A 20,961-nucleotide genomic window follows, 5' to 3' on the forward strand; every position below is an offset into this window, starting at 1 on the left:
CCTTGCATTAATTTTCACGCTTTTTTACCCAACAAACAAAGTTTTATTGATATTTATAGAAAGAAAAACTAAACAAATTGAAAACTGAGAATGTCCGTAAACAGCTCAAAAAAATTCAAAATATTTTCAACATTTTATGGTGTATAATAAATGAAAATATTAACATTCAGTGAAATTTTCAAATATCTACAGTCATTCGTTTTTTAATTACAATTAAATAAAAAATTCGTCACATGAGAAATCGAGCGAATATCAAATGTTGTAAAAATATGAATTTCAAACGCTCATAAAAATTTAATTTGACTTTTTTGTAAACATTTTTTTTTTTTGATAAAGATAGTCAATATTATGAGGAATCTTGTATTACATTTTAAAATCTTAGATTTAAAAAGAAAAATTTTTACGAATTCTTAACTAAAAATAATTTGCTAATTTTCGTGATTTTTCCATATTTTGTCATTTTTTGAACTTTAAATGCTTATAAAAAAAAACTGTGACTAACAATTTTTAATATTTTTCATCTGCCTTTGAAACAATATACTAGGAGCCTCATATTCAATTTTCAAGCTTTTTTATCCAACAAATAAAGTTTTATTGACATTCATAGAAAAAAAAACTAATAATATTGGAAACTGAATACGTTCCTAAACAGTTCAATGTTCAAAACAAATCAAAATATTTTGAAAATGTTTCATGTATGGAAAATGGAAATATAAACAACCAGTGAAAACTTTATTTATCTACGGTCATTTTTTTTAAAGTTACACCAAACTGTTCTCAAAAATTCCCGTTTTTCCTTAATTTTTCTTTTGTTTTTCCCGGTGCTTTTGAAAACTATTGGAAAAATTTTACTTTTGACCCCCCAAAGTACCAACTAGATTCACTTTCCTATTAGAAAATATACTGTTGAAGAAAATCCAAGCACTTTTACTTTCCTAAAAAGTAATGACAGACACAAAAAAAAAATGAAAAAAAATAAAAATAAAAAATAAAACACACATCATTGTAAAATCAATACATTCATCGTTTCACTCAGAATCTAAAATGTAATGCATGGCTCCTGATATATTATTCCAATAACGGTTGAAAAATATTAAAAATACATTGGCACAATTTTTTTTACAAGCATTTAAAGATCAAATTTTGAAAAAATGTATCAAATTTAAAATTGAATAATTATTTTGTTAAATATGTTAATATCAACTTTTATATCAAGATTCCACATAAGTAGTTAAGTCTGTTACCAAAAAATCTAAAAAATACATAAGCACAGTTTATTTTTATAGTCATTTTAAGTTCATATCAGGGGCGTCATTTGGGGTGGGGGGCAGGGTGTGCAATGGCACCACTAACTTAAAAAATGTTAACAATTGGCCTGCCATTAATACTCCAATGCGCCGTCATAATTAACTTATACATGTTTTCATATATAGGTAATATAAAATATATAGGTATATTTTAAGTTTTTGTATATGTACAGTAATGACATTAGCTGGTTGCTTTAACTGCTTATAAGCTTTTAATTCTTTGAATTGCTAGCTATTTAAAAGTTGCATTAGTTTCAATTAGAATTATAAAAGGGAAGGAAAGAATATTTACATATGTTTGCATAGGTTTCCTACATTTATATATATATATAAATATATATATTTTTTTAATGGCGCCCCTGGTTCATATTTGGACGAAATTACATATTAAAAAACCTAGAATAACTATTTTAGTTATTTTGTTGTGATTGTATAATATTATTCATGGATACTTGAAACTTCTAAAGTATACTATTATAATATATCTATGATAGTATCACGGTTTGTTTTTGATGTATAACGCGTTATAAGTACCTAATGGATATTGTGATATGATTATTTTGGAATTTATTATAGGTCAATTTTTTTTTTAATACCATAGATATAAGTATATAATATGTCTTATACCTAGACTGACATACCGTCTACGCTCAGAATCGTTTTTCTTATACAATGATATATCGTTGAATTCAAATTTAATACCATCCATTATACAGTGACCCACTTGTAACCTACTATACAGCAGAGCGACATACACTTGCCCACCTTTTTACTATTACGACTACAACTAAGTGAACCATAGGTATCTACCATATTTTAGAAAGGAGATGTCTTATGATCTAAAAAATATGTATACATTTGAATTATCCATTATACATTTCTGCTTGAAAATAAATTATTAATAATCACTTGCGTGAAATTAAACATTATTTAATAAAATTGTATTTTTTTTATTTTAGGCATATTCTGTGATCAGTATGATACATGTAAAAGTTTATATAAGAAATGTTCAAGTGACTGTGAATGTTGTTACTCAAAATGTAGTTTCTCGTGGCTCTCTTTTAGAAGTTATTGTAATGACAATACTAACTTCCTCACTCCAATATCATCCTTCTTTAGTTATAAAGGTATTTATAATAATATATTTTTGTATATATGTATATATAATATACATCTAAGTAATAAGTATAATATATAATATAGTTGTATTATGTAAAACAATAAAGATAATAATGTGTTTTCTTTTTTGTTCATCAATAAGATCAAACAGGAATGTGTTCATATAACACCCCGAAAAATATGACAATTAATGATCGAATGTACAAAATACATGGTTTAAATGCAGCCCACGCTCAATTGAAACCAGGCACCCAAGTCGAAGTGATACTCAGAGATAAAAAGTTAATGGTTACAATAAATGATTATCCTTCAACAGAAAATGGAGTAATTCTAGAGTTGTCCAGAGAAACAGCCAAGGTATTTAATATTGAAGACGGAGGAAAAATACCTTGCACGATTGTTGTACCCCGTTTGGAGAATTCTTCGTATTACAAATATCTTAATTATGTTTTACCTTATATGAGTTTATTTTCGTTATTATTCAAGATGATGTTATAAATATAAGCAAAACTATACACTTGTTACAAAATTTGAAATTTACTTTTTATTAAAACAAAGTAATATTAATTTATGTAAGTTTGAAATTTTAGGTGCAAACTTTATTGTAACAGTTAACATATCTAATGTGATCAACCCAAAATATCAATCTCATTTTTAATTTAGTAAGTATTTACTATTTATTTGACTCCTTATCATTCATTAATACAAATAAATATCTACACAATTGTTTGTATGAATAAAAAATAAACTAAACTTAAATATAAATAGACGGTAGGTTATATAAATATATATATTTTTTTTATTGAGCTTAACCCCGGCAATCTAGGCCATTAGCTATTTTTTTTTTAGATTTTTTGTTGGTAGGGGGAGGAACCCGTGTGTGTTTGTTTTTGGCAGAATTTTTTGATTTGGGCACCCATAGGTATCTGCCGTGCCCGGGTGGGTGATGCGGCACTTGTTTTCCGGACACCGTGACTTGCCCGAAGAAAAATGTCATCCATAACTGAGATATCGAACCGTAGTCGGCATGCGTCGCAACCGACGCCTTAGTCCGCTCGATCACTCCGTCCCCCGGTAATATATTATTTTTATTTATTTTTGCAAATTTATTGAAAACTAATAAATAATAATAGGCCTTTTTTTAATTTTCATACAAATATCATTCTATAGTATGTTCAACATGACAATAAATAATATTAGTTACTAAAATAATGGTATCAGCTTAAAATGATTTATAATTAAATACTGTAAGTTTGCAGTTCTGTATCTGTTTCGACCAATACCACATATTGGACTTATATATTTAAGGATTTTATAAAAACAAAATAATAAATTAAAATAAATAAATACATGTTAATATTTAAAATAAATAAAAAACTATTATTGAAAAAACAAATAAGAATGAATTTTTAACACACTTGGGTGACCCATGTTTCAGTTTGATATAATAATTTATAACTTATATATAAAAATATAAATTTAAACAATATATACCGCGCTAATGAAGACGGAAGAACAGTTAAGAAGAATTGTACAGAGCATATAGTATAGAGAAAAGAGTTAACGATAGCCGCATTAGGTTTAGGTATTTAATATTATCAATGCAGGCATATATATTAGTAAGGTAACAATTATAATTTATAATTTATATGACAACTTACTCTGAATTCTGAATCACTTATAAATGTCCAAATTGCTATTATTTTCAGAAATTCTACATCAGCTATTGGTAATTGCGATTCAATAATAATATTGATATCGATTATATGGAAATTAGAATTTTGATTTTTGGTATTTCTTTTATGACAATTCTGTTGTACTACTTGTACTTGTACACATTATTATGTAATAATATTCTTATTTCTTAGCATTGATAAACTTTTATGGGTCTACAATTCTATAATTATTTATTATTACTAATAATTAGTTATTACCAACTTACACCATAGTTAAAATATCTATTGGATTTTGGAACCGAAAAAAACCGAAAAAATACCGTAAAAACCTCTACATCAAAATATAGGTTTCGGTTTCGGTTTCGGTTCCTAAAAAAATGTATTTAAGGGTTCCGGTTCCAAAACCGGTTCTTTTCGGTACGGTTCCAGTCCCTGGTTCTAATGTTATAATTAATAATCGAAACTTATAATGTATTTCAAATTATATTTAATATCTGTAACATAATAATTTATTTTAATTACCTACATGTCTGAGCTGTCCGGCTATTAAAATAATTTACAGTTATTAATATAATTTGTGGAGCTGCATTAATTTGCTTCATCATTCTTCTCCATACACGGCAAAATGTACAACTTCAAATCACAATGAAATGTGGACAAGGGACACGGTACACCTTATGGCTTACATAGTATATCTAATTTCGCCAGATAGAAATCTCAGATATTATAATATGATATAAGAAAACATTTCTACCATACTAAATGTCTTATTAGACTTCTGAGTTTCAAGTTTCGAATTAAAATTTATAATCTGTAAAAATGTAAAATTATTGATAAGAGTATAAGACTAAGACAAGAACTACATAAATATGGATGTCAATACACTTAATAATAGGTGTAGCCAAGTTGAGGCTAGTAGGCACCTCGTTCATAGATAATTTAAGTAATGTTGTAAGTACTTTGAACGATAGAAGCTTAATTTAAATTTTAAAACATTTAAAATAAATTTGATTGGTGTGGTAAAAGAAAATTATCAACGAAAAGTATGGCATTCTGGAGAGTTCTGTTTCTTCTATATACGTGTTAAAAAAAAAAAAAAAAAAAACATTAAATAATATTACAGTATTATAATGTTATCATACTATCTATTTTAAATATTATGATTTAAAATTATGAAATTATGTATATTTCTATTTCATTAATTCTTATATAGCGACTTGGTATTTCATTCCTTAAATAATTTTAGATTCTTAGCGAATCGATGAATGTATTAATTTTATAAAGATGTGGTTTTGTTTATTTTCTGTCTGTAAACATTGTAACTTTTCTAGTAGAAATAATGTTTCCATATTCATCATATTTTCAGATAGAAAAGTGAATCTAGTTGCTACTTTTGTGAGGTCAAAATTGAAAATAGAAAATTCACAGTAGTATTCAAAATCACTGTGACAAACATACAAAAAATTAAGGAAAACGGGGATTTTTGATTTAGTTTTTTTCGGTTTAACTAAAAACTAATAACCGTAAATACTACAAATTTTCATCCAATGTTAGAAATACCATTTTCTATTGACCCTTTTTGAACTATTTATAGGTATAAGAAATTATTTATCAACATTTTTCAATTTTTATTAGTTTTTTTAAAAAAATATTGTCGATAAAACTTTTTTTGCTGTGTTTAAAAACTTGAAAATTGAATACAAGGTTTCTTACAAGTTACTGTCAGTGGAAATTAAAAAACAAATTGAGCTGCATAAATTCACAGTATATTTTATGAATGTTTGAACAGCGTCTGACAAAATTCGTCAAAATCACAAAGATTTGGAAATGAATTTGAGTTGTAAATTCATAAACATTTTACAATTATATCTATGGACCAAGATTTGAAAGTTTAATACAGGATTCTTCATACCTCTTAAGTTTTTTTACCCTTTAACAACAACAAAATGTTTACAGGAAAGTCAATCTAATTATTTATAAGCGTTTGGAGTTTAAATTTTCTTATTTTGATATAATTCAAAAACAAACAACCGTGGATACTTTAAATTTTCACCAAATATTTACAAGGTTCCTCATTAGTTGTGATGATAGCAATTGAAAAAAATTATAGATACATAGGTACGATTTTTTTTATCATCATTTAAAGTTCAAATTTTGACAAAATTTCAAAAATTTGCAAATTATTTTATAGTTATAAATATATTAAATGTTCAATTTTTATAGTTAAGGATCGACAATTTAAAACAAGGTACCTATCCCATAAGTACTTTAGTTATTTTAATATAAATAAGTTCATATACTGTCTCCAGAAAATATAAAAAATATATAAACACAGTTTTTTATAGATATTTTAAATTCAAATTTGGACGAAATTAAATAACTATTTAAACGAAGAATAACGATATTGCTTATTCTGTTTTAATTAAAAAATATTATTTGTGGGTACTTGGAAGTAATAATAATTATATTGTATGTACCAACTATACACAGTACACACAATGACATTTCAAACGGTAGATACTTGAAAATTTCACTGAATGTTTATATTAGCATTTTGTATACGCCATACAGTTTTGAAAATAATTTGATCTTTCATCAAAAATCTTTGATCTTTTTACAAAATATTTCAAATTTTAATTTTTTTAGTTTTTTTTTCTACAAATAAAAATAAAATTTTATTTGTTGGGCCAAAAAGCATGAAAATTTAATACAAGGTTCCTGATATATTTTTACAATATTTGCAATACAATATTTTTAAAAAATATTAAAATGAATGCACATTTTTTTTATAGGCATTTATGTTTGAATTATGACAAAATTTATCAAATTAAAAATTAAATAATTATTTTCTAGTTAAAAATTTATAAAATGTTCAACTTTTATTCCTAATGATTAAAAATCTAAAACAAGGTTCCACGTAAATAGGTTCCATTAACAGTTTTTTCTTTTTTTCTCGTACCTTTTCAGCGCCACCCTTTTATCGTTTTTCACTAGTGTCAGACATAATTTGAATTGCACAGTTCAATTGAATTTTTACACTTAACACGCATCTGTAAGAGTATAAAATATGAATACTAAAATACCAATGCCACAGATTTCTAAATAATACATTAGCATGAATTGGAGGGAAAATAGTGTAAATACCAAAATTCCTACTATGAATTGCAATAGTTTAAGATATTAAAAATAATACCTTCGTAGATATATGATTTTTTTAATATATTTTATGCTTAATTTATAAAAATATAATTTTTTTTTGTAATTATATTATAAAAATTTTACCAACCTTACCGGCCCTCACAAGTTTCCCGATTTCCCGACAGGCCAAACCGCCCCTGGCCACATATTATTATAGATTATCAATTATTATGATTTACGAGTATAGATGTACTTAATTAATTATAATTCAAAACAGTCAAATCAAAGAACATAGTGTACCTAATAACTATTACAGCATTAGTTAACTCTATATGATTTTGATATTTAAATAATGCTTTGAAAACCACAGTTTTCATAAGTGTTATCTACTTATCTACCATAGTTAATTTGTTTCATATATTTATATGTTTATAGCAATAAATCATTGTTCATGCAGACAGATTATTGTGAAGAGTTTAGACTTTCCCCTAGTCTAGGAAAAAAATGGTAAAATCCATTAAAAATCTAGAATTTACAATTTTTGTTAGGAATTCAAGGTGTTGACAATTTTACCTACATGATACATGTGTGGGTAAACCTTAGAGAATTACTTAGATTTATTTTTGTTAACACATTTTGTTATCTGAACTTAATGAGAGTTATTAATATATTTTTGAAATTGATTATAGAGATAGACAATAGTTATATAAGTAGCATCATACGTATGGCTATTAGTTATTGCTCGTAATAATAATTTATTATTATTCTAATGCTAAGTGTCGCATAATAATAAGACCAATACAAATTATAAAACTAACTACAGTTACCCAGTTGAAGTTACAGATAAGGTACCTAACTATGTTATATAATGAGTAGGTATCTAATAGTCCCATATAGCCCTCGTTAAAGTCGATGATGTTGCGGATGTTGGGGATGTTGGGGATATCCAGTATAATAGAGGATAATATTGTGCTCATTTTGATTAGGTAGGTTAATTTCATTTATAATGCATTCAATAATATTTTAATGTTATTTTTTAACGATGGAAATTTGAAATTTGGTAGTCATAAAATTACATGTTTTTTTATAAAACAGGGGAAGTAGATATTTTAATCTTATTTTCTTAAGATTTAATATGGAAATACTTAGATTTTAGATTTTGAGCAGATCATTTAGTATATTAGTTAGGATATAAAGTGAGCAATATTAATATATAATAATATATCCTAAGAAAATATAAGTATAGTCTGACAGGTGCAGACAGACCGTCTCCAATCGGAGTCGTTTACAACGTTTATCGTATGCAATAATTTATCGTTAAACTCAAAATTAACACATCTGACACACCTACTATACAACAGAACGAGTTCTTTTTTTTAGTTTAAACTTAAGAATATAGATGTATTTTTTGTCAAACGTTTGGGTGACATCTGAGAAAACAACTCTGGTGCGTGAGCAATTACCATTAATTACCATAACCTTTATTGACGAGGTCCATTATAACGCTTCTGCATTCATTGTTTTATTGGGCGTCAATCTCTATTCTCTATGTCTGATTCATGGGATTTTAAAAATATTCTTATTTTCACATTAACATTACATAAATCTGACTTGAGAAAATGAAGAAATCTTCAGTTGGTTCAATTGCGTTGTTCGTAATCTTTACTATATCAGGTAAATACAAATTGTATTCTTTACTTTACTGTCATGTTGGGATAAAATTTTTTTAAAACAAAAAGAAAGAAAATATTAATTTTTACAACTTCATAATTGATTCGATACCAACCAATTTGCGAAAATTGTGGGTGATGGGGACTTGCCTTGGACTCTCTAAGACTATGCCAAATCAAATCATCATCAAGTAAGTATACTAATATAGTATCTAAATATGATTTTTCTACATTTTTGAGATTAAAACCAAATTATTGGAAAAAAAATTATTTAATTATTTTAGCGACTCGTGTGGACAAATATCTCCATACAGTCTAAACTGTGTATCTACTGAGATAGTTGTCTATAATTATGTATTATATTAGTTATAATTTATTTTATCTCTAAATACATTCAAATTATACATCTAAATGCATAACACGCCGTAATTCAGTATATTGCGTATTATAGTTTACCTATAGATAATTTTCGATTGCTATTTTATCTATATTCCATGTGACCTATGGGCTATGGATATGTATCTATCATGTCGTGTATGCATATATATGATATTATGTAAAATATTATATTTCTGCAGCCAAGTCATGAAGTGTTTTATTTAAAATATATGAAATGTATTTTCCAATTTAATTCCATACGACTAGTTGACATAAACATGAAAATAATTACAATATCAGAATGTGGTAATAATTAATAATTATAGACTTATTACAGACAGTTTTAATAGCTTATATTAATCGGATATTTAAAAATAAAATTAATTTAACAATAATATAATAGAAACATTTATCGTATGAGATAAGCATGTCGACTCCGTCATACTTTGTAACTATTTTACATTAAAATCATATTATAAAAGTCATAATGATGAATACAACTATAAAGAGTGATGAAGATAACACAGCCATTTTTTTAAATGTAGAAATGTCGGGGTCTCCTACACACATATATAGAGAGCATGGAAATGTCTCTCCATCTTTAACACCTAACCCGCGTGCTGCTTCTTTGGATATCCGCAAAATGGTTCCGTTCTTTGGTTGCATATAGGTATTTATTGTGACATCTATAGTTTTATTGTTGGCCATGTTCGTTAACTTCATTTCTGAGCCAACTGGCAACATAGCGTGGGCTGCAGTTATCCCTAATAACTTGAAAATATTGTTGCTGGAATCACTATGAAACGATGCGTTGTATGAACAAAAACCATATTCAACTTTATGTCGTGAAATAAAGAAAAAAAACAAATAATATAAATACAAATTATATTATTTCTGCATATCATGTCGTATTAATAATATTTATAAATTAATACCTTTAGCATCAGCAGTTGTATTTACGGGGTACATACAAAATCTGTCATTTACATTGCCTGCCATGTAACAATTGTTAGAACAACAGTCACTGTCATCAAGACATTTGTTTCGGAATTGTGAGCATGTATTTTTACAGCTTATTTCTGAAATGTATTATAAATAAAAATAATTATACTATAACACAATATATCTACATGTCTACATATGTAACTACATAAGTGACAGACATTGACAGCATAATATTATATGCCTTATACCTAAATAGAGGTCGCGCGTGTACACATACACGATATGTCGATAAGTCGCGGCCTTAACTTTATCATAACTATTAACTTAAGTGTGTCAATCGCATATTACAATATTATAATTGCCCCAAAGTCCCAACCAAAACCCTAAAATATAAATTATATGATTAATGAAAATAATTGTTTTCCTTATCACAAAATGAAGGTTATTTTTTAACAATTAAAAAAAATACAAGTTTTTTAACCTGTTGATTTTTAATTGTTTGTATATATATTACATGTGATATAATATACTATGACAATCATTGAATTTTCAATCAAAAATTATTTTTTATACCCTTCTAATATTGCTCAGCATGTTGATGTGCATATGATGTACGATAATTTGGTGCAGGTAATTAGACAATGCACAAACGATAATCGGCCGCTGATACGCAATAACGATGTACGATATTTGGCTCAGGTAAACTGATGATGTGCAAATGGTGTACGGCTGATCTATTATGCTATATAGAATAAAGTTACATATACATATATACCTACATACATGTTTAATTACTTACAAATTACAATCGTTAATTTTATTTATCGAAAAAACACAAACAAAATGTGTCGAAAATCATCAACTATAACCTGTTGTAATCGACATATACATTGGCGCAAATAGGTGGGGGCTTGGGAAGACTTAGTCCCCCCACATTTCTGCCAATTACCCCAGTCCAAAAGTCAGCAATTAGTACTGAGCATATATAATTTTTAGAAAATATTATAGGAGGGGCTTTAGTCCCCCCCCCAAAATAATTTGTCTATTTGCGCCTATGGACATATAAATTATAGCTTGGTAAGAACTACAGTACTGAGGTTACACAATTTTTCACAATTAACTTTGATATTGGTTAAAAATAATATTATGGTGTCTCTAAATTATAGGAATTATAATACGTCATCATCATATTATTTGTCTTATACGGTAAAAATCAAATTTTATTTACCTGATATAGTAAAAATCGTGAACAATGCGATTGTAATAACTAAAGATGTCCTCATTTTGTTTATTCTGTTGGATTTGTATGTAGGTAGTGATAATATATTATATGTGCTGCAAATAATATTAGGTATGGATAGTTACGCTTCAAATCAAACGTAGAGATCAACGTCAAATAAAACAACGTTATGCTGAAAGTGTAATTCGTCCCAATATAATTATTAATCGATTGAACTAAACTAATTATTGTTTATTTAATTACTTTTTACGTATTACGTTTTAGTTTCAACAATCGTGTATTATAATATCATGTATTTATCTTTTTACATATTAATTCTACAATTATAATAACAATAATTCTTCGAAAAATAATTATGACATTAACTTTAACTTGTTTTTACTACTTATTAACACTTTGAAACTTTTTATAAATATACATGAATGTATAATACTGTGTAATTTTATTATTATCAATGTTATTTTTGAAGAAAATAATAAAGATTTAACTTGGTAGATACCCATTTATTATTTATAATAAAATTATAAGTTATAGGTAGTCAACCATTCAATTATTGATGATTTAATATTATTGCTGAAATCATATCACGAAAAAATGGAGGGTTATCGGTTATATATTATATTAGTACCTATTATAGGCTATTATAGGCAGTGGCTTAACTGGGTAAAAAACTTGTGTGAAGGGTGGGGGTTGGTGAGAAAAATCTTATTTCACCAAAATCGAAACCATAAGTCCATATCTAACCTAATTGTTTGTTTTTACAAGTTAAAAATACTTATCGCTTATAAATTGAATTCAAATTAAATTATCATGAACAATCCAACGTAGCGACACAAGTAATGTTCTTAACTTAAAGTTTGATACCTAATGGGTGAATTCACTCGAATATTAAAAGTAATAAGGATAATCTAAGAAAATACCATTATTGGTTATGACTTTATGATTTATATTTATTTATCAACAAAAATACGAAATATTTAACAACGATTGAATCATTTCAAGTAGGGGTGCATAGCGATTGTGATAATGTGATGAGTCGATAAAAACAACTACTTATAATATTTATTTAATATGTTGCTTTTTAGTTTTTACTAAACATCTGTTTTAGGACTATATAATAGAAAGCTTAACTTTATTAAATTAAACACATTTTTATATAAACCTCTATGGCTCTGTACATTGCAGGGATGCAAAACTCACAAAAAAAAACATTTTGGGTTAAGATGTTATACATTTTTCATTACCAAATATTCAAAGACCATTGGACAATATTATCTCATAATGATCATTAAGAATTTTACCAGCGATATGAATTTCGTGACTGAATGTCAATCAATTGTCAGCTAAAAATAAAAATACTTTTTTAGTAAAAACAAATTGATCAAGACTTACTATTATAAATTTAATTTGATATATTATTATGTCTGCAACTTTACCTTAAATCAGAGCTCTGGTGATCACATTTTTTAATTTTAAACCGAATTTTTTAAAACACGATCCATTTTCTTCTGACATTCTTTACCAAATTCTAGTTATAAATAGGTACCATTGAATTTCAACTGTTTAACCAACAGAGAAAATCCTTATTAAAGTGAATTGGTACTTCGTAGGTGACCTTTTAACAATTTTTTTTTTATTTCAAATTTAAATATTTAAATAACTTATAAATACAATTATCAAAATATGGCTCAATCGATTTCTCGTACATGTTGTAAAAAAATCAAATATTTTGTCAAAATGTAAATCGAGTTAATTGTTGGAATTAAAGTTGTCTATTTAAGTGAAAAATAAACATTTTGAATTTTTTAATACCTAGTAAATACGTATACTTATACAGTTATGCTAACTTTCTTGTTTGTATCATTCCTCAATGATATAATAATAAAAAAAATTGGATTAAATAATAAATAACATTTATTACTTCATACATTTATTTTAGATTTTGAGTGGACCGATGAATGTACTTTTTTTTATTTATTCATTTATTTATTTATAAGCTCCAATCGGCAATTTTAGGTTTACAGTTTAAGTTTTAGTTAAAATAAATGTTAAATATAAAATATATAAAGTTATGAAAAAATAGAATTTGTTAAATATTATTATTTATTACGTACCTACTCAATGAACAATAATATGCGTATAAGTATTATTATAATCTATTACTAACTTTTATTATCTATAGCTAACAATGCAATTATTAAACAATAGAAATTAATGCCTGTTATAGAATAGTAAAAATAAAGGTAGCGAATAAAGCTGTATACATTTATGAAAAATAAACCAAATTAATGATATCTATTAATTATATGCTTGGCATATTAATTATTCTCGAGTATAATCAAGAATTCGATACACGTTCTAAATAAGTATTCCACAACGACTCCTTGTATATTTTAGCTGCTTCAGCAGGATCGTCATCTTGATAAATTGCTCTACCTACTACTGCAATATCAGCTCCTTTGGTTAAAATAATATCACTAGGAGTTTGATATTGTTGGCCGAGATTATCATTGGCATTTTTAATATTAACACCTGGTGTAAGTTGAAGTAGGCTAGGCGATGAAATAATATCATGCGACTGGCACACTAGACCAGCCACTATGTCTTTATACTCTTCAGCTATCTTCACAGTCTCTATATAAATATATTGTATTGGTGAACAATTTAAAATCAAAAGTATAAAATTGTCTTTATTAACCGGGGCCTGTGAGAATGAGCCACCGACTTTTCTGTTTTTGAGTAGCCCAAACATTATACATTACTCGTAAATTTGTTTTACATCCTGTACATATAATCTATTTTGGTAGCTACACATCACTAAGGTGTTCTCGGCAATTTCATCAAACAGGCCCTAATATTATTAGTTATTACTTATTACCTTACCTTTGATGTATTGTTCCGATATTAAATTTCCCTTGCAACTTAATTCTGCAACAATAAACACACCCCGGCTACCTAATGAGTCTGCGTTTTCATTTATCACCTCTTGAATGCCTTTTAACATCATCCCACCAGAAACACTATGTACTGTTATTAGATCTGCCCAATGTACTATTTTTTTTATATTGTAATTTAACAGTATTACCAATATCTGCCATTTTCCTGCCATCATAGAAATTAATTATATATTAATAATATGATTAACGTACAACTATTATTTTAATTACCTATCTTCCATTATAAGAAAGTTGTACTGTTTGGCTAAGAGTTGTAAATCATTAATAGTAGTATCTGTGACACCATTAATGGCGTCAATATGAGTTTTTAAAATACAAATGTGTGGTGCTACTTTTTCAGTAATATCTAAAAGTTTGTCAGCAGTATCAACATCGACTGCTACACATAAGTTACTTTTCTTTTCTAAGCTTATCTTAAAGATTTTCCGAGCTATTTCAGAAGTTTCTAATAATTCAGATCTTTCTTTAAACTCTAGTTTTGTTCTTAATGATTTTTCTAAAAAAAAAAAATAATAACAGTGTACAATAACTAATAATTAAAAAATATATAATAACATAAATAGAAATACTAGTGTCTAGTGGTATAACCAGAATTTGTGGTATTGAAATCGAATACCGGTACTGCGGTATTATAGAACCAGTATACTGATATAACACTGTACCTATACCTAAAAAAAAAAAAAACAGTCAACCCGGGTGCCTATACATTTTCCCTGCATATCTGACTCTGCTGAACACACCATGTTTCATTTCCCTAGATGGGACACAGTGAGGTTGGAAATCCATACTCACCTGGGACGTCTCTCGCTACGGCTTACATGCCTGAACTACTTTGTGGGCCGGCTCTGGACGACCTCCCAACTGACGAGGCGAAAAAATCAATGGCTCTACTTGACGTGGAAGAATCGTACAGGTTATTCTTCCCCATGGTAGAGAGAGACATTAATGTCTTTGAAACGGAACGCAGCACTATTGAGACAGCGCTAGGAGAAACTGGACGGTCAGACGTCGAACACAGACCACGACTCTTCACTCCATACTATGGCACCACGGCAGGGACAGACGATCACACATAGGCGTGCGCACAGGGTATGCAGGGTATACCGCTGCATAGTCTGTGACTTTATTTGAGGGGCCCATATATAATATACCAAAGCATTTTTGATAATATCTTCTATATTATAAAAAAAAATAATAAAAATTTTAGTATTCACTTTTCTCGCGACCCGCAAAATAATCTAAACTATTAATACACTAAAGCGTAACATGTAGATATTGTTATCTATGTTGCAAGAATAGAATAATTATTATTGTTTTTATAGTTTGTAATCAAAGATCATATTATTATAACTGAGTCCGGTATCATGTCAACATCGATGTGTATAATTTAATAAGTATTACTACCATCATTGTTATAATATGGTACTGGTTTGGATAGATAAGCTTTAAGTTTTGTTATCTGTGATTTTACCGCCGGAACGTTACTGATAGACAATAGAACGTTTACCATGAAAAGTTTAACTGTATTCCGACGGAGCCAATGTTTTTTGACATAACTCGTAATCGTTTAGAGTGTTTAGACAAAATTATTAATTACTTATTTCTACAGCGCGTTGTTTAATATTCTACTGTAAAACTATGTGTGATTTCAGATTCCGAGGGAAGCAAAAAAGCTAAGTTGTATATTTGCAAAAACTTAGATTGTAAAATGTAAATTGAATCCTATATGTGTTTAAAAAATGTTTAACGGCTTAGAATTGTTTTTTAGAATAAACTAAAGAAAGATTAGAATTTGCGAGGGGCCCTATTTTCCTTATTGCATAACCTGCGAATAAAGTCTGCGCACGCCTATGCGATCACAGCAGCCATGATGACCGTATTGTTATTTTGATGTTTATATTTTGTAATGTAATTTGAATCTTTATAAATTATAACCATAGTCTATAGTCCATAGATATATAGGTACAACAAATAGATGGCCGTCTTTGTTCACAGTTGTGACCAAGTGACCAACGTTGAAGTCGGATGCCATTTATAATTACAAAGCAGGCAATGTTTTATATTTATTTTACATTTATTCATATACATAATATAATATACTGTGATAATATTATTTTGTACACATTGCCTGCTTTGGTTGATAAGTACTTAGGTAGGTATATTTAAACGAAATGGATATAGGTGGTAATAATTGTGGAATGTTTAAATCTTCGCTCCTCAAAAAAAAATAGTTCAACACGCAACTTAATTAAGATAATAATTAGTTGAAACTTTCCTTGCGTTAGAATAAGTAGGTACCTATATAGTATATAATAATAACCGTATAAATTAATTTAAATTGTAATGAAAGTAAGGATACTGGTCACTGGATAGCGAAGTTTTGATATAAATAGGCGTATATAGAGTACCTTAAACCACCTATGTTCCTATCAACAACAACAATAGAAAAAGAATATACAATATTTTACTATAATAAAAGTTTAATTTTAAATTTTCATTTCACGATCATATTATTGACTTATGGTGAAAATAAAATTATATGTACCTGATATAATAAAAACTGCTAAAAACGTGATTGAAATAACTAAAGATGTCTTCATTTTATTTCAGTTGGATTTTTATGTTGATAGTTATTAAACTATTTATGTGCTGGAAATAAGAATATTAGATACACGTTGATAGTTGCACGTCAGTTGCAGACGAATCAAAGTAAAATAAAACAACGTTATGCTGTAACGTATACATATAGCAACTAAGTTAGCACTCAGTATTATGCATTCCAATATAATTATTAATTGATTGAATTATTATACTAATTATTATGCATTAGTATGCAGTATTATGCATTCCAATATAATTATTAATTGATTGAATTATTATACTAATTATTTTTTATTTAATTACTGTTTTAGTTTCAATACCATTATGTATTATAATATCATATATTTATAGTTTTACATATTAATTCTACAATCATTCTACAAACCCCTTTTTACCTCAATTTAAAATGTTGATAAACATTAATACATTTTTAGCTATGGACGTGGCAGAGGAGCGGGTCAATCTCCCTCTTAAATACGCCTTTGTCTACAACTATCAAAATAGTACCTACCTAACTTAACCGTAGGGATCTTGCTGTCAGGGGCGGACTGGCCCGGTCCGCTGGTCAGCGATCGCGGACTGGCCTGTGGGCCGTAGACCGTAGTATATAATTTTGCCCTACATTATTTATAAAAATAAAATAGAAAACCAGACAAAAATATATCTTAAATAATAATAATAATAATAATAATATGACGTATAATTCTAAACGATACAAAATGTTTCTGCCGAAAATTAATTCACATCAATTTATTTTTGTTGTCGGCTTATTCTATTTTCGTATCGTTCTGATTAAATCACTAGTCTATACGGGCTTACGGGTTACGGCTATACCCGTGTCGCGCAGGGGCGCGGCACTCTACATAAAATACATATTATTATATTTGATGACGGAAGAACATAATATTATATCGTGAGATCAAACCCATTACACATTGTTTATTTTTATTTTAAATACAAATATGAAATGTTATTTAATTCAAATTGAAAATGAGGCAACAGTTTTGAACGGCGTTTATTTACCATCCATAAAAAAAAAAAAGAAACTGAAAAATTAAAAGCTATTGCTCACGACAAAAATCAACAAAAATTAAATTTTGAATTTATACCGAGCACGCGACCATCTATTGAAGTTGCAGATAGTTTGTAGTTTGTTCGTGGGCGAGGCCGTGGTATAGTAAAATCACAAACACTTGTACCCAGTCTTTTAATATTATCATATTTATGTAAAGTAATAACTAATAAATAATCAACAGTGGCAACTGATAAGCAAACATAATTGAATAGTAATTCGATAAAAAAAAAATTGACTTTATTATGTTTATTAATTTCCTGTAAAACATGGCCCGAAGTTTTAAAACCGCTGACTGGCCTGTCTCCTACCCAGTCCGCCCCTGCTTGCTGTGGATCCATATGAAAAAAGTTAACATTCATGGTTACATTAGTATTTAGTACAATATATAGGTTATACTTCAGGGTATTACTTCAAATGCCTAATAATAGTTTTACCAATGTAGGATAAACTACATGGCTTACCATTTAACAATAATTAATCGTAGTATTACATTTAACTATAATTTTTAAAATAAAAACAAACTAGGATATTTAACAATTAGGCCGATTTTTACGCTGGTAAAATATACTTCATTTATTTGAAAATGCCAAAAGCTAGTAAGCTAGTTATGATAATAAGCATAATTAGGGGGGGTTCTTTGGGTTCTTAGCACGCCTAAGTAAAAATAATCATGCTTAAAAAATCATTTAAAAAATGTGAGGCGATTATAATCTGCACCCAAAGTATCCACAGGTAAACACAAAACCAGACTATTAACCACATATTAACTGTGCCCGAGTTTTTATCAAATGTATAAAAAGAAGATATGTACACTGCAGTGCCCAAGTCAATTTTTAAAAATGTATAGCTTTACATTTTTGCAAAATCACAAAATAATCTCTTAAATGAATTACTTTTTTTTTAATACAGCTTGTTTATTTCTTTTTTAAAAATATGTATATTTTACCATAGAAAAAATTTATTGAAGATCCACAAACTGTTATCACAGACCAATAGCAGACTATTTTAGAACTATTGTAGATACATTTTCTGAGCTTAGGTTTACCTAATTGAATAATTTCAACTTATTTCTATCCTCAAGTTCAGAAAATGTATTGTTGAATATCTATATAGTCTAGTTCCAAATACTTGATACGGTATTAAAATAAATCTGAAAGGTCTTGGCTTTCTGGGCACGGCACTGCACACGGGGAATTTGAAAGTGAGTGCAGGCTATCATTGAGTTATGCAACGCGTCTTATCGTTCATATTTTTGTTTTATTATATTTTTCCGTAATGCTGTCACTTAATTGCGTTGTTGCGTCCGCCACAAATTTGGTTTCGTACTATCGTGGATATTGGTTGGTTTTTTGCAATATTTGTTGTATTATTATACTACGTAATTTGTCATTATGTCAAACGATTTAATCGATCACATTTTAAATTATGGAATAATAAATTACACATTTACACATATGAGTTTTAGTATTATAAGTTCGAAAAAGTAATCACATTTTAAGAGTTTTTAAGTGCCGTAGGGATCTTGCTGTATTTTTTTCTAGTTTTTAAGCATTACATTTTTGACAGTACCTATAGATAAATTAAATTAGTAATAAATTAATAAAATAGAGGGAGGCGTAGCGCCATTTTTTTTTTCAACGTCTACTCGATTTAATAGACTCAAGCTTCACCACTCTTATTGATACTACTATAGGTATTTCAAATAACAAAATGGATATATTATGTGATAAACTAAAAACTTGGAATTTATAGAGCTTAATGTATCTCATAATAATTGTTTAAATAAATTATCAACTTTACTAAAAAAATTATGGTCTATATAATCTATATATCTCTAAAGATGGTAGAACTTTGATGAACATGTCTAAAAAGCATAACATTCCGTGGAAAACAAAAAAAAATCGTATTATTGATGGAAATTCGTTAAATAGAATTGAATATATGTGGTTCTAATTTGGAATGGCTTACACAATTATTTTGTTAAACAGAAAATATTGTTATAGTTAAACGAAAGTTTTATTGTATAGGTATAATGCAAATAAATAAAAATGCGATTGGGTAAATAAGTAAATTACAGGTATTTGTGCATGTAGTTTAAATATAACGATACTTTTTTTAAACAATTATCTGTGTAATAAAAATGAAATAATAAAAAATACAATCAAAACTGTTTATATTTTTGATGGCTAAAAATGAAAAAAACACTAATGCACAACCAGAGTGATAGCTAAGCCATGGCCCCCGGGCCTCGATAATTAAAATTTATTTAGGGGCCTCTGATTTCTCCATTACTTTTTTCGTTATATGCTATATAAAACTGCATAAATCACCAAAAAAAAAAAATCGACGATTATTTACCTAGGAAAAAAGCTTGTAAATTATAATTTATAAATAAAGTGATACATTATTCATTATTTTTTGCTATATACCTAATATCTATATATTATATTTATTAGAACATGTACCTAATATTAAATAATATACAATGTGTTCCAGGGTGAAGTGACCGGCTAACGTCATATGAAAGTATACCAAAAATGATGAAGAAATACCTACTCTATAGAGATTGAATCTAACTTTTTTATTTTTTTTAGTTATTGGCAATTAACTTTTTTCTAATCAAAACCATGCGTATCACGCATTTATTTATGTATCTTCAAAACTGTTTAATATTTTGACTTATATTTATTTTTATTTTAAAGCTATTTATTTGTCCTAAACGAATAACCGTAAACACTTGCGTTTTATATCATATGTTTATTTTATATAAACGATATAAATCAATTTTCCACAAGCATGTGTACGCGCGTTCTTTAATAATAACAAATAACATCAATAAAAACCAATTAAATATG

General features: G+C 27.6%; 3 protein-coding genes across 3 annotated transcripts in view; 1 reads left to right on the plus strand and 2 right to left on the minus strand.

Annotated features, from left to right (window-relative positions):
• Positions 1–3,213, plus strand: part of LOC100167729 (uncharacterized) — a 5,274-nt gene extending 2,061 nt beyond the window's left edge. Inside the window, 2 exon segments of the mRNA NM_001162291.2 lie at positions 2,267–2,434; positions 2,569–3,213. Coding sequence (NP_001155763.1) covers positions 2,267–2,434; positions 2,569–2,924 — 524 coding nt within the window. The 3' untranslated portion in view covers positions 2,925–3,213.
• Positions 3,214–9,492: 6,279 nt separating this feature from the next.
• On the minus strand, positions 9,493–11,768 carry LOC100570509. The gene is made up of 3 exons (XM_003248433.4): positions 11,462–11,768; positions 10,224–10,367; positions 9,493–10,124 (listed from the first exon to the last, which is right to left on the minus strand). Exons 1-3 carry the CDS (start codon positions 11,514–11,516, stop codon positions 9,757–9,759), a joined length of 567 nt encoding a protein of 188 aa, XP_003248481.1. The 5' UTR covers positions 11,517–11,768; the 3' UTR covers positions 9,493–9,756.
• Positions 11,769–13,695: 1,927 nt separating this feature from the next.
• Positions 13,696–17,170, minus strand: LOC100158839 (uridine 5'-monophosphate synthase-like). Its single transcript, XM_008190848.3, is given in 5 exon segments — positions 13,696–14,107; positions 14,357–14,535; positions 14,537–14,575; positions 14,641–14,926; positions 16,976–17,170. Coding segments are annotated over 5 exon segments (855 nt in total). The 5' UTR covers positions 17,031–17,170; the 3' UTR covers positions 13,696–13,811.
• Between the last annotated feature and the right edge of the window lie 3,791 nt (positions 17,171–20,961).

The sequence above is a fragment of the Acyrthosiphon pisum genome, chromosome A1 (genome assembly GCF_005508785.2).
Source record: "Acyrthosiphon pisum isolate AL4f chromosome A1, pea_aphid_22Mar2018_4r6ur, whole genome shotgun sequence".
Classification (NCBI taxonomy): Eukaryota; Metazoa; Arthropoda; class Insecta; order Hemiptera; family Aphididae; genus Acyrthosiphon; species Acyrthosiphon pisum.

Bases quoted from the DNA above. Each gene is read 5' to 3' on its own strand.
- LOC100570509 (XM_003248433.4), bottom strand. From the start codon at position 11,516: ATGAGGACATCTTTAGTTATTACAATCGCATTGTTCACGATTTTTACT. The intron at 10,368-11,461 runs GTAAATAAAATT...AATACATTTCAG, and splicing joins CACGATTTTTACTATATCAG to AAATAAGCTGTAAAAATACA. The intron at 10,125-10,223 runs GTATTAATTTAT...CACGACATAAAG, and splicing joins TACAACTGCTGATGCTAAAG to TTGAATATGGTTTTTGTTCA.